This window comes from Dermochelys coriacea, chromosome 1, assembly GCF_009764565.3.
Source record: "Dermochelys coriacea isolate rDerCor1 chromosome 1, rDerCor1.pri.v4, whole genome shotgun sequence".
NCBI lineage: Eukaryota > Metazoa > Chordata > Testudines > Dermochelyidae > Dermochelys > Dermochelys coriacea.
Window position 1 is genome coordinate 81,377,327 of NC_050068.2, and position 24,936 is coordinate 81,402,262.

At 42.3% G+C, this 24,936-nt stretch overlaps 1 protein-coding gene across 3 annotated transcripts; it reads right to left on the reverse strand.

Annotated features, from left to right (window-relative positions):
* Positions 1–1,175: 1,175 nt before the first annotated feature.
* Positions 1,176–24,323, reverse strand: EDNRB (endothelin receptor type B). Of its 3 annotated transcripts, none has more exons than XM_038384735.2 (8): positions 23,895–24,323; positions 22,691–23,172; positions 12,562–12,674; positions 12,168–12,372; positions 11,654–11,803; positions 9,726–9,859; positions 6,773–6,881; positions 1,176–5,123 (listed from the first exon to the last, which is right to left on the reverse strand). In XM_038384735.2, exons 2-8 carry the CDS (start codon positions 23,126–23,128, stop codon positions 4,992–4,994), a joined length of 1,281 nt encoding a protein of 426 aa, XP_038240663.1. In that variant the 5' UTR covers positions 23,129–23,172; positions 23,895–24,323; the 3' UTR covers positions 1,176–4,991. The 3 variants fall into 3 exon arrangements, with proteins under 3 accessions (XP_038240663.1, XP_043360581.1, XP_043360582.1); XM_043504646.1 differs by lacking the exon at positions 23,895–24,323 and adding an exon at positions 23,611–23,702; XM_043504647.1 differs by lacking the exon at positions 23,895–24,323 and adding an exon at positions 23,478–23,593.
* Between the last annotated feature and the right edge of the window lie 613 nt (positions 24,324–24,936).

The following is a 24,936-nucleotide window of genomic DNA, read 5'->3' on the forward strand; positions in this document are numbered from 1 at the left end:
TACACACAAAATGAAAATGAAAGTCTTCTTAAAGAACATATTTATAAAACTATTTAACAGAGCCAGGAATTCAGATCTAGAGCGAGAAGGTGGTGAGGTAATGTTTTATTGGACCAATAAACTACATTGTATAATTCAGAACTAGACAACATTTGTGTTGACATATATTGAAAAAAAGGGTGAGGATAAAATCGCACTAATGATCTTACATTTAATTTGCCTTTGCCACACATGACATTAAAACACTGTGATTTAATTATTAACCAATCAGGATGCTTTCTCTATGTTATTAACCAGCTGTAATTGATATAATAATACTTAAAATTAGTCATTTTGCTGTGAGAATAATATAAACTAAGTATTTCCCCTGTCATACTGTTTAAATATGAATACATAGTACTACAGTAAATGAAACAACAAATTCATACGACTATGGCTCTTTTGGGTAATGTTGATCTCTAATTTGGCTCCTGAACCACTGCCATCTGATGATTACTGCCATGGACAGTTTAAGTTCAAGGGGTCTCTAAGATAGCCTCTGGAAGTGCTCTCTGTTCCATGCATAGGGGAAATGAAAGTCCTGGGAACATGGAGAAGGGAGGACCTACATTAATGGAATAGGCAGCCCTTTAAACACAGGGGAACCAAATTGTTTGCATAAAAATAAAAAAAGAATAGATTTGGGGAGTATAGGAGTTGTGAGCATAGGAATTTATAAACATAAGTAAACCCGTGGAACATCTAAAACTATGAAAAATAGTACACTACCATCATATAAATGCATGCTATATTTCCACTTTGAATGCTGCACCATCAAGGATAATGAAGTAAAACTTTCCTTCTTTTATAATTTCAACCTAACACAGGACAAGTTTATTACTATTTATGGGTATGTAGGAAGAGATTGCAATTGACATTTTTGAGCAAAAATCACCTGCTACCTCCAAAGCCTGGGGTCCTCTGGCTGCCATTAGTGAATTTTTTCTGGTGAACCCCCTGTAATAGGGGTTCATGAACCCCAGTTTGGGAATCACTGATTTAGTGGAATAACCTCACCCTTCCTTAGAGATCACTGATTTTTAACTCTGAAATGCTTGATTCTTTTGACATCAATTTCATTGTAAACCAGCTTGATAAATGAGTGTTTGTAGAGAAAGAAAGGTCAAAGAACATCAGTGAAGCAATTAAAATATTTTTATTGGTAATTCAGTTTTTTTACACTGTAGCAACCACAAAAGTTGCTATTTTTGTGACCATAAAAAACAAAATATATAATTATTTTACATGGTTAAACACGGCAATAAAGAAAAAAATGATTTTACATTTTCATGCAGGTACACACAACATTCCATTGCTAACCATCTATGTCTTGGTATAGCCAGTACATGTCTATTAAAAGCTGTTTGGGATAGTGAAATACCAACAACATACAATGGAGATTATGTACTAACACTGTATTTGCATTTGATTTTTCCTAAATGCAGTACCAGTGTATCAGTGCATTGACCCAGCATGAAACCCACTTCACTCGCATAAGGCACTATGTGGATGGAGTGCAGAGAAGATGAGGAGGTGAAATCCAACTGCTAACTCATGGCCAAAGCACAAAGCTCCTGCGTAGTTCCCATGGGTGGTTGGTATCAAAGGCCAGGGCAGGCTAAGCTTTCCCATCCCCAGGCCATGGCCCTACCCATGTTCCGCCATGAGGCCCCGCCTTTCTCCCCCTCTCCTCTGAAGCTGGCGGTGGCTCAGCTCTAGCTGGCAGCCTGGAGCTTGGGCTTGCCAGTGGCTGGTGCTCAGGCCAGTGGCTTGGCCCAGCGCTGAGGCTGGCCAGTGGCCTGGGGCTCGGGGTGGCTGGGGTAGGGCTCCTCCAGCCACTGGGGGTGGGAGGGCTTCGGGTCTCTTGCTAGGGAGGGGGTGCCGTGGGCAGAAGGGGTAGGGCTGGTGGCTTAGCCTCCCCGCAGCGGGGTTCACCTGCCACCCATGGTAGCTCCCTCTGAGGCTGTTAATCTAGCCTAGGGATTGAAATAGAGTTTGAAGTCTCTCTGTGGATGTTGCACAGATACCAGTGCTGAGGGATCTGGGATCCTTTCTCTGGCTCTCCGTCATGTTGGCCTGCTATGCCAGGCTGTGCCGGGATAGTGCACAGACCTTTTCCATGGTACCTAATGGTGTACAGGTGCCCCATATGGCTGATAGAGGATACACAAGACTTCTGCTAGCCTAGATCTTTACACCAGAGCTAATTTCACTCCCTTTCACCTCATCGTTAATATAGATAACTCTTCATGCTTGAAAACAAAAATTTGCATTTACTATTTATTCAAGGATGATAGGAAAGGTAGCAAATTGCAGATGGATACTTTAAAAGCTCCAAGTGGTGGCCTAATTGCTCTTACCAAAGCCAATAGATAAACTTTCATTGACTTGCCAACACTGAGCACTCTTGAAAATCCCATCCTTCATATCTTGGTTTCTAGCTAGAACACAGATTCTCTTGTGTTTTCCCTTGTATTTTTTTTAACCCATGTAAGCAGCAGGTTTTGTTATTACAGGGAAAATACAGATGCTGGAAAAAATTACTGCTTTGTAAATACTGGAAGTTACAAAAAGTTTTCTATTAAGTATATATTATTTTCTGAAAAGTAGGCAGTGCACATGCCCTTTGTCTAATACCTAAATGTCTGGGCCTATCAGGGTTCAATTTAACTAGTCCAGGAAAAACAAAAAAACATGTTACACAGTTGTAGAATACAACAGCTACATTTCACACACAAATAAAAATAATATAAATGTACAATATTGTAATGATATAACTTTATGAAAATAACACTGACCAGTATCAAATTTAGGATTTAGTTGGTTACCCATTTTTAATATATGAAATGCATTTCACAGAAATAATTGTTTTTCATTTGCATTGATTCACGTCTCAATGTGAAAACTGATAAAATAAACAGTGTGTTGAACATTCATAATATGTACATGGTATACTAGTCAAATTATTGACTTCTTGTGCACAAGAAAAGGAATTATTTTTACTTTAAAAAAACCTATTTTTCTACTTTAGGAATTGGCAGAACACATCTTGAATGACTTCTTTCTTTGTGTTTCTGTTTAAAGAAACAACCCCCCATGTAGTGCATTCCATTAAATTTATGGTAGTTGGGTTTATGGGCAAAGGGTGATGAAAACAGCTACCTAATGATGGACCCACTCACCCCCCAGATCCTCAGCTGGTGTAAATAGGCATAACTCCAGTAGTTTCCAGTGGAGCAACACCAATTTATACAGGTTGAAGATCTGATCCAAACTGTTTTGATCTTGAGAAGATTTAAGGCACTTTGTGGACAAGGTGCACAAGGAATTCTTATACTTGAAGGTAGGAAAATTCCTGAGTTTGACAAATACTGTATTATAATAAAGTATGGTGTGTGCTGAAAACATTTCTCACTTTCAAAATGCTTTCTGTTGATATTTGTAGGAAGAGCTCATGATTTGCTGCTTGAAATGCGTTAATAAGTTTTTTTGGGGAATCTGTGATAAATCAATTGGAGATGCAAAGCCAAAGAGTAATGCTTTTACTAACCCTAGTATTGGTAACTAGTACTAGCAAAAGATTTAACGCATGAGTTGCTTGGATTAAAATATTTAAAAAGACAAGCATTAGTCTGCTATGCATACACAAAATGTGAACTGCTCCTGGCAATACACATCATGTTTACCACCGACATCATTATCTCTATATTCTTATAGGGTCCTGCCCATATTTTAATATTTTACATTTAATTATACTTCACTAAAATATTTACAGAAGTAGAAACTAATCACACATGTTATTAACACATGGAAAGAAAAATCATTTATAACCATGTCAAGAATTACTGTATGACATAGTACTAGCCTTTTAAGTACAGTTTGTGAATATTTTCTTAAAGACCTAGCAGAACTAAATACAATTAGAACCCAAAATGCTCTGTCTACCTCTGTAACATTTTGTACTATCTGCTATATTAAGGGTTCTTTTCCCCAACCATCATTTAGATTGCTTCTGATTTTTCCCACGAGAAATCAATTTCATTTGTAATCTTTAGAAAAGTAAACTTGGCTAAACTACAGTCAATTACTTAAAGGCCCATTATTTAAAAGGGATGTTGTAAACTTGAGATCTAATCAATTTAAAAAAATCATTAATTTCAGCTACTATGCAGAATTTTTATGGTTCTGCAATCTTATTTTCCTCCATTTAAAAATGTTTTTCTCCTCTATTATGTGAAACACTATATCAAATAACTGGGTAAACAGTGAAATGGACTATTAAAAGTGCTGCCACAAATTCAAGATATAAGCAAACTGTTAAGGGAGAACAATATTTGTCGTAACCTTAAATGTTACTTGTAACAGTAGTAGGTAAAAATATTTAGACAGAACTGTGATTTTTAACTTGACTGTATCCCATTAGTATTGTTCTCAGCTAGTAGTGTAACATTCCTGATAAAAGCACTTTTTTTTTTGTTTAAACTGTGCTATGAAGTAGTTTGGATTTGATTTTTTAAAAAAACAATTTAGACACTCAATCTGCTTTACAAATATAATACGTTGAGTTATATACAATATTGGCTTTGATCCAACAAAAGATATGGTTTGCTATTTAGTAAGAATTGTGACTCCAGTTCCTAAGAAGTTTATAATGAATACAAATGACTGATATACTGGAAGTGAGGACGGTCTGGAATTGCTGACTCCAAAGAAGTTAAGTGCTTTAAGAATTAGTTGTTGTTTCTGCTGCTGTTCTTCGTGTTTTGCAAGTGGCTAATGATACCATGCATAATTATGAATGTTATGTAACTGTGGGGAATCAATTTTTTATTTACTTTTTGTGCAAACAGAAAACTAGATTTTTCAAAAGTTCTACTATCTTAATCTATAACAGCAATTGTCACTCAGACTCAAATAAAGGCACTGAAATTAATTTCACAGGATACACTTTTTTATGATGAACTGTACTTATTACTGGAGCGGAAATGATCATATCCATGATCATCAGCTTTGAACTTAAAGCAGGATTGTTTTTCCTCCAGGGACAGCATGTCTTTGGATTGGCACCAGCAACACAAACATGACTGTTTTAAATAAAAAGAATCATCATTTTATATCTTTCTGTTATGCACATTTTTGCACAATGCATTGAAATATTACCCAGCTCGACTGAGAATTTAGGGGTCATTATAACTGTTGTACAGTAGGAAGAACAATATGCAGCCCCCTGTAAGCCTGGGTTGAATGTGGCCTGCAATTTTTAATGTATCTGGAAATGGAATGAGAGATTTTGTATTTTCATTCTTCCTGTAATCCTTCTTTTAGTTTTATACCTACGGGTGTTATAAGACCTGAGTGCATCTCTCACGCTTGATTGTGATTTTTACCAAAAATTGTGTGATTTCCCCCTTTCTATTTCAATCTAAAGCTAGGAAAGAGAAATTATTCCATTATTCAATCCTTCTGCCAATGCAGGATTGGTCTGTGGGAGTTGGGGACAACTCGTAAACCGTGAAGAATTCGCTGCCTCATGGAATTTTTCTCTCCCACTATCCAGCAGTTTCCAAACCTAGGGCCTGATCCTACAAGTCTGTTCTGATGCTGCATGCTCTTAATTTCAATGGGTGGTCCATTTGTGGGGAGAGCTTTCAGAACTGGGCCATCATTATAGATAGGAACACAAGAAATTTGGAGTCTGACACTAAAATCTCATTAAGACGTAATGACAGTTAATCATAGAATATCAGGGTTGGAAGGGACTTCAGGAGGTCATCTAGTCCAATCCCCTGCTCAAAGCAGGACCAAATCTCCAATTTTTGCCCCAGATCCCTAAATGGCCCCCTCAAGGATTGAACTCACAACGCTGGATTTAGCAGGCCAATGCTCAAACCACTGAGTATCTGACATTATATTCTCTTGAATCAAAGGAGGGAAATGAGACGAGTGAGTTGTAATTTGTTTGACCAAATTAAATTTCATCAAACTAAAATGTTATGAACAAGGTTTTTTGGTCTGAGGGGGCAAGGAGAAGAAAGCAGGGAAAGAACTAGAGACCATGTAAGAAGAGCCAGGTGATGAGGGCACTCACATGGGATGTGGGAAATCCAGTAGCTTGGTAATTAGAGTGCTGACTTGCAGAACAGGGACTGAACCTAGGTCGCCCACATTCCAGGTGAGATGCCCTAACCATGTGGCTATTCTGAGGTGGGTTGCTCTCTTTCACACAAAGTTTTTGAAAGGCTCTGTTTTGTTCCCCATATGACTAAAAACCTTGACGTTTTTCGAAAACTTGAAACTTTTCATGAAACAGAATTGTTTTCTGACCAGCCCTAATAATTTGTCTTTGGACTCATGAAGTTTTAAGGCTCATTCTGTATGACAGGAATAAAGAAAAAAAAGTACACTCCTGAACTGCCCTAAGAAAATTATTTATCATGCATGAAACCCACATCAAACTATTGAGTGAGTTCTTGATCCAGCTCAAAAAGGGCAAATAGACAATAATTTATAGTTCACAAAGGGTGAAATGCAGCACATAAACAAGATGCATCTTGCAGGATCAGGTCCTATGTAGAACGCCTGTACTAGGCCTATGTATTTTTTAAAGTTCCATTTGAATCTGAAGGGGTAAGTCCTTGCTTAAGTGGCACATGTCCCTCTGCATGGAATGAATTTCATGCAAAGAGAATGTGTTTTTCTATGGGGTGAAAAGCAGCCTTAGATGGCCTCTTACCTTAAAGCAGTTTTTGAATCTTTTGCTCACCAAATACAGGGCTATTGGGTTAATGCAGGAATTCAGCGAAGCCATGTTAATACCAATGTAGTCCAATACAAGAAAAAAGCTGTGTGAAAATTAAAGTAAATGTGATTCATACACTACTTCCTAATAATGCTTATTGAAGGGTCACAGTTATAAACATCAGGCTCAACCCTGGCATGATTTACTACTAAGTATGGTAACAGTAATGCTGGCTAACTATGTGAATGGGTTATTCAGAGGAAAATATTGCGCCTCATAGCACATTTTTGGATAGGAGGACTCAGTCTTTGTTATGGTGATTACAAAGGGCCTGATCACCTCAACCAGTCAAAGGGAGATGTGGAGGAGAAAATCTCATGAGGTTTTCTTCATGGAGATTTATTGCCAGTTGTTCTAATGGGAAGAAAAGGGGAGGCAGGGTTTTTGCCTTGCAGAATCAGTAATAAGGCCCACAAATCCTACAGTATAGATTCCACTGGTTAGGGCCATCTGTGTAGAGGCCCTGTGTCCTTGGTGTACCTCTCCACAACCTTAATACACAACTTAATGAAGGTTTCAGAGTAGCAGCCGTGTTAGTCTGTATTCGCAAAAAGAAAAGGAGTACTTGTGGCACCTTAGAGACTAACAAATTTATTAGAGCATAAGCTTTCGTGAGCTACAGCTCACTTCATCGGATGCATCCGATGTAGCTCACGAAAGCTTATGCTCTAATAAATTTGTTAGTCTCTAAGGTGCCACAAGTACTCCTTTTCTTTTAACTTAATGAAGCTGTCCTGTGGGAACTTCTGCAAAAAGTGGACTCCTCTTTGAGGATTCCCCATAAAGGGGGAATTGCACTACTTTCTGCCTTGGACTGCACTAGTTCACCCTCCAGTAGCTCAGGGCAGCAATGAGGGGATGATATGCATCTCCCTGATCCCAAACCCAGCCTACCCTGTCCCTCTGCATGGATCTCTGGACTGACAGAATGCCCTTTGCAGGTTCCTGGGGAAGCAGGTGGGGGAGTGCTGCCACTGAGGCAGACAGACCCCTTCACATATAGATCCTGAGAATGACAGGGTCAGTCTCTAACTATGAAGTAAAGGATTATATTTATCATCAGATCACTGGAGCATTTCTTCTCCTCCCTCCCCTAGAGCCTTCCCGTCTAATGCCGCTGGCCTGGCTGCTTAGTAACAGTGCACTGCACAGTCACGGACAGTGTTCCCTCTAATTTTGCAGAATAATTTTGTTATGTGCACCAATATGAAGGTGATGTGTCACACATCATCTCCATATTGGTGCACATAATAAAATTAATGTGGCAGGGTGGGGCTGATGGGTTTGGAGTGTGGGAGCGTGAGGTCTCCGGCTGGGGGTGTGGGCTCAGGGGTGGGGCCGGGGATGAGGGGCTCAAGCCTGGGGCAGAAGATTGAGGTGCAGGGGGAAGGGGTGAAGGCTCCAGCTGGGGATGTGGGCTCTGGGGTGGGGCTGGGGATGTGGGGCTTGGGGTGCAGGCTGCCCCAGGGCTACAGAGGGGAGAGTCTTCCCCCCAGCTCTCATCTCTTCAGTAGCACTTGGGCTTGGGGGGAGAGGCACCTCTCCCCTGGCTGCAGCAGCTCTTCCCGCCGTGGCAGCTCCAGGGTTGGGGCCACAGGAGAGGTGCCTCCCCCTTAGCAGGTCTGAGCCAGGGCTGGTTTAGGGATGCATGAGAGGCGCCTCTCCCCTGCCTACAGCAGGTCTGGGGCTAGACTGGGGCTGGCTGGGCGTGGCAGGTCCGGCCCAGGTTGGGTTGGGGCTGGGGAAGGTGCCTCGTCTCCGGCTGCGGCAGGTCCAGGGCTGGGCTGGGGCCAGTGGGGAGAGATGCCTCTCCCGCTGCAGCAGGTCTGGGGCTGGGGGAGATGCATCTCTCCCCGCCACTGCCCTGAGCACCTGCATAGCGCTTAATAGGCTGCTCCGCGGCCACACAGCTTAGAGGGAACTTAGGTCATGGGAAAGACCTAGGCTATGTCTACACAAGCACTTTTGCTGGTAAAACTTTTGTTGGTCAGGGATGTGAAAAAAACACGGCTCTGACTGACATAAGTTACACCAAGAGAAGCATTGGTGTGGACAGCGCTATGTCAGTGGGAGATGCTCTCCTGCCAACATAGCTACTGCCATTTGTTGGGGTGGTTTAATTATGCCGGCAGGAGAGCTGTCTCCCATCACCATAGAGCAGCTGTAGGGGAGATCTTGCAGCTGCAGCAGTACAACTGTGCTGCTGTAAGGTCTCTAGTGTAGCCATAGCCCTAGGTTCAAATCCTGGGCCTAGTCTTTTGTTACCCTGAGGGAGGAGGGATTGCTTCATGTTGCTCATGAGTGGCTCCTCTGGCTTTATTCGAGAAATGAGTAAGGCCTCTCAAGGAAGCTCACTGTTGACAACAACTCATGATTTTATTGTGTGTTTCATGATATTTGGCTCTTCTCTTAGAACCCTGGCTCCAGGACTCATGTGAATATATAAGAATCTTGGCTTTCATTTTTTTTTTAAAGGGAAGTTTCTAGTCTTCAGGGTTGTGGAAAAAAACTTGAATATGTGACTCAAGCGTGCCTCAAAGGTTCAAAAACCAGAACACAAATCAACAGAACTGGAAATGTCATGTGTTTATAAAATCCCCTTATTTCTAAGACAGTCATGACTTTGAAGGGACTGGCTCATGATATTTGAAGCCTTGGGGTCAGCAATACTAGAGCTCTCTCCAGTCTTTATAAGCCAGGAAAAAATAGTAATGGCAAAATGTCCAGCGCTTAGGGGTAAAGCAGAGGGATCTTTAGCCACTGAGAGAAAATCCTTTCATCAGGAAAACCAAATACAAAAGCATGCTTAGGGAGAATACATAAAGTTAATACTAGGTGAGTATTTTCCTTACAAGCCTGTTATCTTATTCAGCCATAACAGTCTTACCTCAAAAGTTCACATCTATTGGGGTCTCTTTGATCATATATAGTGAGCTTCAAAATCCTACTTAGGTGAAGAGGGAGCCAACACAGGGCAAAGACAACCACCAGACAGAACACATTTTTGGCCACCTCACGTCTCTGGAAACAAAATTGAAAGGAACTGGGTTAAAGTGTCTCTCTTGATCTTTTATTATTTGCTTCTAAAACCAAAATATATGATACCATAGAAGTGCAAAAATAAATATCAATGTGGTACATAGGTGAAGTTCAGTGTTCCCTCTAATTTTGTACATCCATATGCGGAATGAATTTTGGTATGTGCACCAATATGGAGGTGATGTGTGACACATCACCTCCATATTGGTGCACATAACAAAATTCATGTGGTGGGGTGGGGCCAAGCGCTTCGGAGTGTGGGAGGGGGCTCAGGGCTGGGACAGAGGGTTGGAGTGTGGAGGGATAAGGGCTCTGGGTGCAGGCTCTGGTGTGAGACTGGGGATGAGGAGTTTGGGGTGTAGGATGGGGCTCAGGACTAGGGCAGAGGGTTGAAGTGCAGGGGGGTGTGGACTCTGGGGTGGGGCCAAGGATGAGGGATTTGGGGTGCAGGCTGCTCCGGGGTTGCGGTGTGGAGAGAGGACCCCCTTCCCCCCATCCTCTCTCACCACAGGAGCTCAAGGCTGGGGGAGAGGAGCAGCAGCTCTGGTGAGCCTGGGCCGGGCGAGGGGCTCCTCTCCTCCGGCCGTGGCAAGTCTGGGGCAGGTCCGCACTGGGGCAGGTGGAGTGGGGCACCTCTCCCTGCTGCTGCAGGTCTGCGCTGGGGCAGGTGGGGAGGGGAGCCTCTCCGTGTTGCTGCAGGTACGTCCTGGGGGAGACACACCCCTCCCCACTGGGGTAGGTCCGTGCTGGGGAAGAGGCACCTCTCCCCACCACAGCCATAAGCCTCTGTGCGGGGCTTAATAGGCAGCTGCGAGGCTGCACAGCTTAGAGGGAATTTAGGTGACATTTAGAGCATTGTAATTTTTTAAAATTTTAATTAATTTTGAGATCTTTAACTATTCTAGCTGCTGTTCACAAATTAATCATACCTATAACATATCTGATCATGTTCATGGATCAACTGTGAAAATTCAAGGGGTCAATACATACATTGACTTAAGTTACAGGTGGAAAAGAGGTTAGTTATCCAGTCCATCCCCCTTCAAAGTACAGATTTTTTTCACTTGTATATTATCTAGTGCTTTTCTCTCTGGTCTGCTTTTAAAGATCTCAAGAGACACAAATTACAAATATATTAATATAGGTAAACCTTTCTTATTTACACTAATGACATTGCAATTTAGTGTACAAGCTTACAAACAATTAAAAAAGCAAGGATTTCAAATATATTTTATTTTAAAAATGTAGTTTAGGTTTAGTTATTTATAATTTCTTTATAGTATGCTAGTAAACATTCTGTAATGTATTTTGGAATGAAGGTTTTTGCTAATATGATACCTGACTACCGCATTGCAATGTTGCCAACTCTCACAGTTTTATTATGAGTCCCACAATACTTGGTGTCTTTCTTAAATCCCAACTTCTGGAGTCATGTGAATGCATTGCAATCTCAGCGTTCATATAAAAAAGGTTTTAGCCCTCACAATTGCAGAAAAAAGCTTAAAAATGTGCACCCTACAGGCCCTAACTGCAGAAGACAAAAACAACTCAAAATTGAGTAAAGTCTCAGGATTTTTAAAACAATCTCATAATTTTTGAGGCCTGATTTACAATTTTTGAACAGTTGGGGTTGGCAATATTACTCATAAATGTCTCCTAAGAAGCAAGGTGAAGACTGCAATTTCAGTGTGCACTAATTATGTGGTGCTTGAATTAGTGAAGCTTTATTGTAATCTCATATAAAACTCAGCAGTGTTTTCATGTGCATATTTTTACCTGTTTTAAGTGGTCATTTAAAGCAATCTGCATTCCACTTTTCTTTCTTAACATCTCGCAGGTCATCAGAGTATAAAAAAGTGCTGTGATGGCCAACGGCAAACAGAAATAAAAGCTAAACAGCCACCAATCTTTAGCTGTCTTGTAAAACTAGGGGGGAAACAATAAGAAGTGTTAGGAGTTCAGTTTGTGGTGTAGTAAAGAGAACATTTATACATGAACAATGTGCAGCATTTTGCAAGGCTGAATTAATTATCTGTTAATCCTTCTAACAGCACTAATGAGATATAAGTATTATTGTCCCTTTTTACAGATGAGGAAACAGAGAGATTAAGGAATTTGCCCAAAGCCACACAATAAGTCAGTGACAGAGTTTCTGTACATCCTGCAACTAAACAATGAATTTAATAATTAAGAGAAGTAAAACTTAGTAAGTTTTGTACTTTCAGACTGTTGAGCAAACTAGAGGTATTGTTTAAAAGAAAGGACTTGTTTAAAAGAGAAAATATCTTACCTGCATAAAGGATGTTTTTTGTGTGGGATGAAGCATACAGATTCTAAGATGCTTTCCTTTATAGTCCATAACAATCATATCAAAACCTATAGCTTCAGGAACAGCTAAGACTACTGACATAACCCAGATCAATACAATTTCTACAGCAGTCCATTTTGGCACTCCAATTCCTTTGATGCGGCTCCAGGAAGCAACTGCTCGATACCTAAATATCAACAGTGGACACTTATTACATTAAGGACTAAGTTATGCCCTCTATTCAACTGATATAAACACGTCAATGCTGTCGTATCAGTTGAACAGAGAGCAGAAGTTGGCCTTATGGGTGTATTTCATATTATCTAAATAACTTTAAAAAAAAATAGAGAGTTGGTAACAATGAAACAGGTCTCACCTATCAATACTGAGGGCACACAAACTTAACACAGTGATGCCCACTGATGCCTTTTGAATGAAGGGTACCAGTTTGCACATTTCAACTCCAAAGGGCCAGTCCTTTGCAAGGAGCTGCGAAAAGAAAATACCAGGTATGATTAGCAATTTCAATGTTTATAATTACATTAATGTAACATGAACATTTCTCTGGGATGATTTTCTCTTAGTGTATTTAAGGTTCAATGAGGCCCTTTAGGAAAGGGAACTTATATATTTGGGAATCACTGCCTTAGAATATACCAACAAGATTTGTATGATCATTATGCAACAGTTCTACCAGGCAATCCAAATGGTACATTCTCTTGGCAGTCTTGATAGGAGCTGTGCTTAGTTGGTCTCAACTGAGCGTCTCCTTCTTCTGTTTGAATTAGCATGAATCATCATTGGAGAACTGGGATCAGAGGTGCCGACTCTGTGGGTGCTGCAGGGCTGGAGCACCCATGGGGAAAAAATGGTGGGTGCTGAGCCCCCAACGGCAGCCAGCTCCCCCCGCACTCCCCAGCATCTCCAGCCCACCAGTGGCCCCACCGATCAGCACCTCCCTAGCCCTCCCAGCACCTTCCACCTGCTGCGGAACAGCTCCACAGCATGGATGAGATGCTGCGGGGAGTGCGGAGGAGGAGGGTGCACTCGTGGGAGGGCTGCCTCCTCCCCCGGCAAATTAGAATGTTGGTGCTGCTGACTGGGATGTGCATTGAGGGTTCAGCCCTGACCTACTGGAGCCTCAAGGATCCAAGTCATTATCCTTCTGTTTTAACTTCTCCACCTTCATTTTTAATAGTAACCATCCTGCTGGTGGAGAAGGACCTTGGGATGTTGCTCCTTATTTGGCTTGAGTGTTCATTGCTTTCCCTCTTGCAAACGATCAGGACCAATCCCTATTTGGTAGAAATGCAGGAAATAATCTGAGATGAAACATAACTCAGAAAGTTCTATCACCAGATACAAGTGGTCTTTTGTTGAACATTTCTCCAGTGAGATTGTATATACCATACACCATCTCCAAGAGTATATTTAGAATAAGACAACACAGAGATGGTTTTTGATTTTTGTTTTGGTAGCTTTCCTGGGTCTCACACTTTGATATATTTTAAATTTCCTGCCAGGTCATATTAGAGAGGATTATTTATGTTACATACATCAGTCATAATAAATCTTAGGGGCACATTTAGGGTCATTGGGAAGAACAGGCCTACTACATGAATAAATAGCTTATGGATTCAGAGAGCGTTTTCAACATAGCTGAAATTGATGAGCTATTTGCTGCAACTTTAGTTTAACATGACCCGATGTATCTACTATATCAGTAGTTTTCACCCTTTTTTTCATTTGCGGACCTCTAAAAAATGTCAGATGGAGGTGTGGGCTCCTTTGGAAATCTTACACATAGTCTGTGGACCCCCAGGAATCCATGGACCACAAGTTGAAAAACCACTGTTCTATGGTAATGACAAACTTTTGCAGATCCTTTTTTGTGGACCCCCAGGGGTCTGTGGACCACAGATTGAAAACCACTGTACTATGCTGTAAGATGGACTGATGGCCCAGATTTATGTCATGGCATGAGCCAAATCTTTCAAATCCTCATTGAAGCAAGTCCATCCACAATAGAGGAAATACCAGAAAAGATAGTGACAGATGGTGTACAGGAAAAGAGACTCTTTGAGATTGGGTAAGTAATTGTGTTATTGAATCCTTTCTGAACAGGTCTAATATTCATAACTATCTACAAATGTCTTGTGGGCCTCTTGTAGATTGTGATCTACAAGATACAGAAGCTCAGGAACACGAAGCAGTCACTGCCAACAAGGAATTACATCCCTCCGTTATTTTTTTCTCTCTCAACTGAGTTGCAGAGTTAGGGATGTTTCCTTCAGAATCAGGCTTATAACCAGGGAATAAATCAAGCATTCTAGTTTGTAAATTTTGTGGTAATAGGGGGATCAAATTATTCTTAACTCAAATCCAGAGTAAACATTATTCAGGAAAATAATGTTTGTACATAACAGTATTTATTCTTAGTAAAGTAGAGCCCTATATGTACTTACTCCACTAAAAGTTTTATACTGTAATAAATAAAATGTTAACAAGATTTAAAATGCAATATTTACAAAAGAGAAGACTGTTTTCCTAAAGGAGATTTTCTTCAACAAACAGTTGAATATAGGAAGTATATTCCTGGGAATGGGAAAGAAACAGAAATACAGGGGTCTAAATATTTTCATGAGCCAAACTGAAGTGCAAACAAAAATAATTCATTACATGCCAAGTGGTCTCCACCAGCACTTTATATTCACCCAATTTATGCTGGTGATATTTTGATTGCCACATATTTTTTAAAGAATAAATTAATACCAAAAAAAAAGGAGAGGATGCAATACAGAATGATGTAAATCATACCTAAGAAACCTCGTTCTTTTAAACATGCCTTATTTGTATCTAAAGCGTTAATAGTAAATACATATTCAGAAAGGGTTAGATTGTGTATTTAGGTACAGAACTGAGTAGGGGGGTAATGTGTAAACTGCACAACTCCAGGGAGAGTCCCAACAGGAATTGTGACTCAGAGCCGCTTGTGAGTTATAACTCCTCCCCTGCATCCTCTTTGTTCTGTGTGGGGAGGAGGATGTTAGAAATTTGCTGCTGGTTATGATATCCCATATGTTGGCTCAGGTGTGCTTGCACACAATTAGGGGGTTGGTGCCAAGGCTCCGTCTATTCCTGTCTTCTTTCTCTGGCAGGATGCTAAGCAGATATGTAGTGCCTGCTTGCTCCTATGTACCTAGACCCAAGCTCTGACTAGCCCATGCAGGACTGTATATAGAAGAAATTCTTATTCTTATACAGGTGGGTAGCCAAAGGTACAAACTAACAGTTATTTTGCACTTGCTTTTCAAAACTTCAAAAGCCCAGAGCTATGTGCAAAAAAATGCATGCACCTGTGTGCCGAATTCGTGAACAAAATTGCACCTCACAATCCATGTACATACATAAATCTGAAAAGGCTCATATATTTCCATCTGATGTACTGAATACCAAGATAGACAATGAAGGCAAAGTCTTTCATAGGAAAAAGTGTTTCAAGTTATAGATTTTGCCAATAAACTATTCTTAATGATTGAGATGAGTTACACAATATTTAATTGAAGCACTTGTTTAATATTTTAAGTTTATTAAGATTTATTTAGCTGTTGGAAGCCAGGACTTGCTTTTTAGACATAGATGGGTTTCTTTTTCTCTAACCAAGGTGAGGATGTCTTATTTAGTCTAGCTGATGAGAAATGTAAATCTAGTCATGTTTAGAAAATCATTTCTTTTGTTTTAATTTCATTTTCTCTCTGTTTATAGTTCTTGTTTGTGTTAAGATTATTACTCTAAGGGTAATTACATGCAGACACCCCCAAAGAGAAAAGAACCCCATAAACTATAAGGAGAGGTGTTGAAAGGTAAACAGTTGTGGAACCTACATTCCCCTGGCAGTCTTGGACAAGAAGCATGGATGGATGTGTTGGCTCTCATTGAGTTGTGTTGCCATTAGGCACAAACACAAGAGGAGAAGCCAAAAGGCTAAGCAGGAGATGAGAATTGGTGCTGGTGGTGGTCACAGGCATATATGTAATGAGTGAATAAGTGTACAGATAAGCTGACAAAAACTTTACACTGAATTTACAAAATCTAATGATATTTTACAAATATAAATGACCCAGATTAAGTTCCTTGGAAAATGGCATATACACTGCATGGAGAAATGTCCCAAATCTGATATGTTAGAGACATAGGACCCAATTTTGCATCCACAAATAGGCCTTTGCTACATGGGGAAATTGACCAGAATAATTACTGTGGAATAAATTATTCTGGAATACCTGTTCAAGAACAGCTTCCCATGTGGCTACACTACTCCAGACTAAAGTCATTCTTAGAGCTAATCTACAGTACCACGCTGCACCAGTGCAGCTGCACTGATGTAGCTGCGCTGCTGTAGCACATCTGGTGAAGACATGCTATGCTGACATGAAAGCATCCTCCTATCAGCATAATTACTCCACCTCAGAAGATATGTCAGTGGGAGAGAGTAACTTATGTCACACCGAGGGGTGGCTTTTTCACCCTCCTGAGTGACATAACTAACATTCACTTAAGTGGTAGTGTAAACAAGCCCTTACTCTGGGACAGAGTGTCCATATGGGGGATATTCCAGAATAGCTACTTCAAAATAATTTATTCCACCATAGCTATTCTGGTCAATGTTCCTGCCTAGACCAGGCCACAGGTAAAACCTCCAATGAGCTCATAAAGAAGCCCGGGTTGAGCAGCTACACTTCAAGCCCTTAATTTGCTCTTATGAAAATATCTATATTATAGAGAAAGCAGCATAAAACTGTAGTCTTTGGATGCATAAGTTTTCCATGCTTGGTCTCTGTCTAGAGCTGAGGTTTGCAAAATCTCAACAGAATTGGTGCAGACATTGCAATGAGTGAAAATACTGTACATTTCCCATTATAGAAAAAAATGACAACTTTTTCTACACCTGAAATGACTGGGGGCTAATAGCTAAAATTTGGAATGGTAATAGTCCTCACTAATGAGAAGTACCTTGGCTTAGAGAAGTTAAGAAATGCCAAATTGATTATTGACCAGGCAACCTTAATTTAGGCTCTTTGTGTACATGCATTACGATTTTTAACTACATGATCACATACTAGATTTTCCATATGACCCCTGTGTCTTTCCGTGAACAGACTGGATGAAAATAGGGCTAAATTAAAGTTGCATGGCAACCATAAGCATGGTGTTTCCTATCTTTTGAGTGGTGCTAAAATAATCACAGAAAAGAGGATTATCATATACCAGGCCAGACTGAGCCTCGGCTCACTGGCTTGTGTAGTAAACCTTGTTGCCCCTTAGCTTTCCTGCCCAGGAAGAGCCCCAGAATGTTCTTGTGACTGAAGAGTGGCAATTGTTTTTCTACTCTTCCCCCACATTTGTTCTGGGAGGAAGTAATCTGTGACAGTTCCTTGCCAAGTGCAGATTTCTCCCCTGCCCCATGTTGGCTCAGTTTTGCCAGCCAGTGCATGATTGGGGAGGGCAGAGTCAAGGCTCCATCCCACCCCACCCACTTGTTTTCTGGGAAAGTAGCAGTCATGAAGAGTGAAGGTCCAGGAAGCTGCACGAGAGGTCCCTGTGCGGAAGACTAAATCAATAAAATCAAATGGAACATAATAATATTATGTAAGTATAAGAGAATGAATATTATAAACTACTACACATGTGTATTGAAAGTTGTAGAAGAAATTGTATGAGATTATATTATGGTATTTGTAAAATGCTATCTATGTAATTAAACATCATAATGAATACGCACAAGAGGTAGACTTAACATTGTGCATCCAACTATAAGTGTGGAATCTGTAGACTTTTGGGTGTTCCACTTTTCACTTAATGTTCTCTTAGCATCTTTTACAATTTTTTATCTATGAGTGCTTATCTGATAGCTGTCATCATAGCCAATGCTGGGGCCTGGCCTAGGAACCTCCAAAACTACAATCTTAGGTTGATAGCTGTCAGACTCATCCTTTGTGGATTGAGCACAGAGGGAGACACATAACACACATTGACCAGTGGGTTATACTTGCACCCAACTGCTCCCATTGGCCCACACTTTAAATGGCTCTGTAATTCCACAAACTTCTGTGTTTCCGTCATGCTCATGGACCAGGCAGAAGGATATCTCCAGAAGGCTCCACCTGGCACTTTGGAAAATTGAAAAGAGATATGGTTGGCACATCATAGTTCCAAAAGGCCAAACTGCTGCATAGGGCAGTGGTAGCCTCCCTGTACTCTGCAGTAATAGGTCTGCAACCACAGCCTTACTGTTCCCCAGGTCCTGCAAATCCCCCGTCTGCATTTTTTGTGCATATTTTCTTGTTTGCTTGAGCTGTGCAATGTTTTCCACTTTTCATAATGTCCCACTTTAAAAACTTAGCCAATATTCTATTATCAAGGGCAATATATTAATTAGTGCTTTACCCATTACATGTTACTTTGTCTCATAGCTTAGCTGATATTTGGTTATCTTTAGATAGCTTCAGGATAAGTTATTTGAATTTTCAAGACAGGCACAGGTGTCTGTGAACTTTTTGGCTTTTTAGGAACTTACTAGACAAGAATATCTCAACCTAACCTCACCAAGCTCATCATCAGAAGTAAGCTCCCCAGAAACCAGAAGACACCAATTCAAAGTGGCACCAGACCCTACCATAACAACCGATGCAAGACTTGCAGACATATCGCCACTGCTATGATGACCAACAGCCCCCACAACACACCTTTTAACATCCATTGGTCCTACGCCTGCCTATCGCAATATGTGTTGTACCTCATCTAGTGCACTAATACCTCCATAACATCAATGTGGGTGAAATCAACCAATCACTCACTCTTGAATGAATTCACGCAGAGAAATGATAAAACACAAAATATCACCTCTGGGCAAACACTTTTCGCAAAATGTTCACTCCATTTCTGACCTCCCAATCCTCATCCTCAAAGGAAACCTGTGTAACACCTTCAAAATATGAGCCTGGGAGATTAAATTTATAACTTTACTAGACACTAAAAATCATGCCCCAATAAAGACACTGAATTTATGGCATATTACAACAATCTGTAATCCACTAACCCCTCTTTTTTGTCCTATGACTGGTGAGGTGTTAACAGGTCACTTCACCTTGAATGGTTCTTACAGTGTGTTCATGTATCTGATAACGTGGGTTCTAGCCCACAAAATCTTATGCCCAAATAAATGTATTAGTCTCTAAGGTGCCACAAGGACTCCTCCTTGTTTTTGCTGATACAGACTAACACGACTACCCCTCTGAAACCTGTTAACTACTTATGTTAATCTGTTCTAACTTGTATTTAGTGAGTACCTTTCCCAGACCTGAAGAAGAACTCTGTGTAGCTCCAAAGCTCAGCTCTTTCACCAACAGAAGTTGGTCCAATAAAAGACACAGAACTGAATCACAGAATCACCCACCTTGTCTTTCTCATATCCCGGGACCAACATAGCTACAGCAACACTGCAAACGGTATCTTGAATTCATCATGCTGAGCAGCTCACACAAAATCTGTGCTTTGTGCAAACTCTGAAGTATCTATTGTGGATCTGTCTAGTTCTGCTAGGTACTTTTTTCATGCATTAGAGTGGTATTTCACTTTTACATTGGCTACTGTAAGCATTGTTAAGAAAGCTATTAGCAATGGTAGGTTTTTGAACACAGCAATTTCCTTCACATTATTTTCCAAATAGGTGTCCTCTTTGAATGTCACTCTAAAGGTCTGGGTCAGTGGTATTATAATTGCTCCAAATCATGAGTTAAAACTGATGAGTTTGCTGCCTTTACAAAAATGAAACACTTTGTTAGCCTCTACTTTTCTCATTCCACTAAGTGACAGGAGATTTTGATTACAGGTCATTTCACTATAATCTGCCTCAAATGTTACAAGGCTCTCTGCAACTGAATTAACAGGATTGTGAAGTTGGTAAACGGACACTGTCAACTCAGATTTGGCACATAATTTACATTATGTAAAATAAGCTTTTACCAAATCTCAGGCCAATAGAAATGTATGTTTCCATTAGCATTCATTTTAAAATTCCATTGGAGTCAATTGTTTTTAAACAAATAAACAGTACACTAAGGTGTTTGCAAATGCTGTGGCCACTAGAATCTTAAAGGGAAACTGACTTCAGAGCCCAAAATGAAAGAGGACAGCAAAAAGCATTCAAACACACAAAATAGTGAAGAATAAACTGGATTTTTAAAAATTCTCCATAGGGGTTAATGCTCTAAAGTCATTAGTCATATAGGTAAATGTGTTTATAATATAATTTTAAATATAGAGCATCACTTCAGTTTGGGAGCTTGCTTACAAAGCATGGAGTGATGGGTGAGCATCTCTTGACAATAGGAGGACCTTTTTGAAATGGCAAGTCCTGAATGTGCAATGTGCTTGGTATAACTTAGTATGCTCTCTGATCCTTCTGTCCTCCCATATGATAATATATTTCATGAAAAATCAATCAAGATAAGAATAATATATTATTGCTTGGGGGATGGGGGTGGGGTAAGCTGTGACAGCCCTTGCCAGGTGTTACTTCATTTCTGAAAATGTCAGTGTCACTAGAACATCAAATTCCTGGACCACAAAGTCATGTTACTGACAGTTTTTCTTGGATTTATACAGGGTAGTTGTCATTTTGTCCGTTCATAGTTTTTACTTTTCAAAGCAGTTTTATAAAAAAATTAACACCTATTGTTTAACACATACCACCTGCAGCCAGAAAACTACCACCCCTTATGTAGAAAGGCCGATAAATATACAGTGCAGTGATGGTCTAAAACACTGACTCAAATTCATCCCTGGTATAATTCTAATGAATTTGACTCTAAAGTTTACAACAGCCACTGAAAGAATACTCTAGTATGTCTAGAAAGCATGACCTATGAGGGAAGATTGAAAAATTTGGGTTTGTTTAGTCTCGAGAAGAGAAGACTGAGGGTGGACATGATAAGAGTTTTCAAGTACATGAAGGATTCTTACAAGGAGGAGGGAGAAAAATTGGTTTCGTTAACTAACCTCTGAGGACAGGACAAGAAGCAATGGTCTTAAACTGCAGCAAGGGTGGTTTAGGTTGGACATTAGGAAAACTTTAACTGTCAGGGTAGTTAAGCACTGGAATAAATTGTCCAGGGAGGTTGTGGAATCTCCATCATTGGAGATTTTTAAGAGCAGGTTAGACAAACACCTGCCAGGGATGGTCTAGTCTAGATAATACTTAGTCCTGCCATGAGTGCAGGGGACTGGATTAGATGACCTCCTGACTTCATTTCTAGTCCTACAGTTCTATGATTCTGTGTTTAGAAGAGTAAAGATTATGGGATTCCCTTCAACGACCTCTCAGAGTGAGCACAAATCATACCAAGGACTAACTTAAAAGCCCATCTTTTCAACATAGCGTTCCCAAATTAAAATAAGATCCAAGTCCAAAACTTCTAACCTGCTGGTAGGGAAAGGAGTGGAGAAAACATCTGCTTGTTTACTTTAAATAATCTCTGTAAGGTGTTCAGATATTTAGACTACAGCAACTATCTTTTGTATATTCACTGTCCAGCACAATGTGCCATGATCTTGACTGGAGACCCTGGATGGACCAGTAATATGAATTAATATTCAGACACTACACTGACTGGGGTAGAATAGAAAGATTTTTTTACACTCTCTACTATTTTTATTACAGCTTTATGTAAAAGTCATAAGAATGGCAGCAGCACTTGAAGTTCAGGTAGAATAGTCCCACTCAGAACAAGCCTTTCATTCCCTGCTCTCGGGCAGAGGTGGGAAAGAGAAAGGTGTAGAGGAGATCTCAGGCCAGGCCACTGGGCTTTGACACAGGGTGGGTCCTTTACAGTGCTAAGGGTGCACCATTCTCCTTCCAATTTGAGAGCCAGGGCCCAGATCCACATGCAGGTATTTAGGGCAACTGCCATTGCTACGTGCCTAAGCCAGGTTTTCTTTGCCCCTTCTCTCCAGAAGGAAGCCAACATTCAGCAAAGCACTTAACAGGTTGCTTAATTTTAAGCAGGTGAGTAAACCCATCCCTAATCAGCAAAGTAAGCCAATTAGATTATTCACCTGCTTAAAATTAAGCACCTGAATCCCTCCCCCCCCCCCATTTCATCCCTGGCTGAAATTCACCCTGGTGCACAGGACCAAGAGATACATTTAAGGAATACATGCTCTTTTTGGTACCCCTCTACGGGGGGGGGGGTGTGAACAAAATCAGCAGCCCCCTTCTTGACTGATTTATATTAGATCTAGGGTGATAGTTGTCCCTTGGAGACAGCAGGTGTTAAGGCACTTGCACTTTTATTTTTATTTTTTCTCCGGTTTTAGCACAGGGCGCGGTCCAGAGGGGGTAACCCTGTTGCTGTCGACCTGGCACTTTGTGGAACGACTTCTGCCCGCCTCGGCGGGGGAGAGGTACCGAGCCCGGGGGGCGGGGGGCGGGCAGGCTGCCTTACCTTGTACACGTTGACGGGGATGTCGATGGTGATGTGGAGCAGGTCCCCCAGGGCCAGGCTGGCGATCAGGATGTTGGGGCCGTTCCTCATGCACTTGTTCTTGTAGATGATGCGCAGCAGGGTGGCGTTGCCGATGATGCCCAGCACGAACACCAGGCAGGACACCAGCGTGTTGATGTACTTGAACGTCTCCCTCACCTCCGTCTGCCCGGTGCACATGGGCGGAGAGAGCGAGCGGGCCCGGCCGGAGCCGGACGCGTTGGAGGCCGGGCCCGGGAGGCCGGGCGCGCGGGCGGTGGGGGTCGCCGCGGCCCCCGGGGGCAGGGGGCTGCCCCGCGAGGCGCCCCTCGGGCGCGGGGGCGCCCCCTCCTCCCAGGCGGCGCAGCCGCTGAGCAGCAGCGCGGGAGCGAGGAGGCTCCAGAGGCCGGGTCGGTGCATGCCGCTGCCGGGAGCCGGGCAGAGCCGAGCGGCGCCGGGTCAGCCTTCAACAGAGAGACGGGAGACGGGGATCAGCCCGGCCGCCGCAGCCTGTCCACACGGCACGGCAGACAGCCCGGGCTGACGCCGGCTCGGGGCAAGGGGCTGGGGCCGTGCCGTGTAGACGGTCCGGTAGATCCCTCGCCGGATCGCGGGGGGGGGGGCCCTTCTCCCCGCACTGAGCAAGAGCCGGGGAGAGGAACATTTAACGCGGCTCAGAAGGAGGGGGGGGTCCCTCCTGCCAAACCGGGGGAGGCTTTAAAAGGAGAGGCGCCAGCCCTCCCCGCCCCCCCCCCCTTACAAAACGCACCGAGCCCCGCGGAAAGCCCGCTTCCTTTCCTCTCCCGGCCAATGCCCCTTTCAGAGAGGGAGCCAGCCGCGATCTCCCTGCCTTCGCCCGAGGTCTGGAAGCGGCGGAATACAGGCAGCGACTTTGCACCGACCTTAGTGGAAACGTCAATTGCGGCTAGCGAGAGGAAACCCCCCGAGAAACAATCGGAGCGGGGACTCCCACCGCATCGCCTCCTCCCCGCTCCCGCCTTAGCTGCCCGGGCTTGCAGCCCTCACCCCGGTCCCTCTCAGCGCCTCCACGTCCTTTAGCCCTTCAAAGAAAAGCCCCAAGGCTTCTTTTCTCCCCCCTCCCCGGGCGGCGGCGGGAGGGGGGGGGGAAGGGAAGAAAACGCGTGTCCAGTGCCTCGTCCTCAGCTTGCTATAAAAATCTATTCACCTTCCAAATCCTCCCAGCACAAAGCAGCTGCCAAGGGCTGGTTCCTGCTTCCCGGCGATGCCGCACCCGCGCTCCGGAGGACGCTGCCTGGAGAGCAGCTGCTCGGCGCTGCCGCCGCAGGAGGGAACTGGCTCTGGCGGAACGAGTAAGTGGATGTCGGCAGCAAAGCAGCCTCGCCTTGCTCTTGGTGTGCGCCGAAATCCAGGGAATTAGGCGAATCGGTTTTTTTGGGGTGTTTTTTTTCTTTTTTTTTTCTTTTTTTTGTTTAAATTGTCACATCTTTCCCATCAATCACTGCCAGACTCCACCCGGAGTCCCTCCTACAGAGCAACAACCTTGCGTCCGGTCCCTTTGCCAGACTCTGGCTCCCCCAGACGCCTGGAGAGCATCAACAGAAAGTTTCCCGCTAGCAAAGGCACGTAAGGGTCAGCTGTGGCCAAAGCTGCCAGCTAAACGGGCCGGTTAAGTGGTTGGTTTCGCGTTGGGGTTAGGGAGTTTTTAAATGATCTGGCCACATAAAAAAAAAAAAATTAATTCAGTTCTTCTAGGTTCCTAGAGGTTCCTGCAACACATTTTTTTGGTGGCCAACACGTGCTGGTGGCCAGTCTGATAATTTTTCCTAAAATGCTTAACTTTTAGGGAAAACAAATAAATATGCGCATATACATGTCCAAATCCTTGCCATTTATTTATGTAGGATTATTTATTTTTTGAAAACTCAGTAATAAAAATAATATGCAGTTGTCTCTATTCTTTACTGACCCTAAATAGAACGGAAACACAAATAAGGTGCTTTGCATTTTCTTGTCTTTTTTCCTTGTTGTTTCTTTTGCCTTTTTTGGTTGCTTATTTCTTTAAGACTTGCTAGCTACTAAGTCTGCTGTGAGAAGTGATATTAACAAACATACAAATATCACTTTTCACAGCAGACTTACGCAGCCCAGGCAAGCCCAGGGACAAATTGAGCCCAAGATGGGGAGGTGGGCACAGAGGCAGCAGGGGCCAGGGACAATGGGGTGTTGGGGGAGGCAGCAGTAGCCAA

What these genes read in the sequence shown, in the direction of transcription:
- EDNRB (XM_038384735.2), bottom strand. Translation starts at nt 23,128, where the DNA reads ATGCACCGACCCGGCCTCTGGAGCCTCCTCGCTCCCGCGCTGCTGCTC. An exon ending in TAAATGACCACTTAAAACAG is followed by an intron (nt 9,860 to 11,653) that starts GTAAAAATATGC and finishes TTTTGTTTCCAG; the next exon opens with AGACGTGAGGTGGCCAAAAA. An exon ending in AATAGATGTGAACTTTTGAG is followed by an intron (nt 6,882 to 9,725) that starts GTAAGACTGTTA and finishes ATTTTCACACAG; the next exon opens with CTTTTTTCTTGTATTGGACT.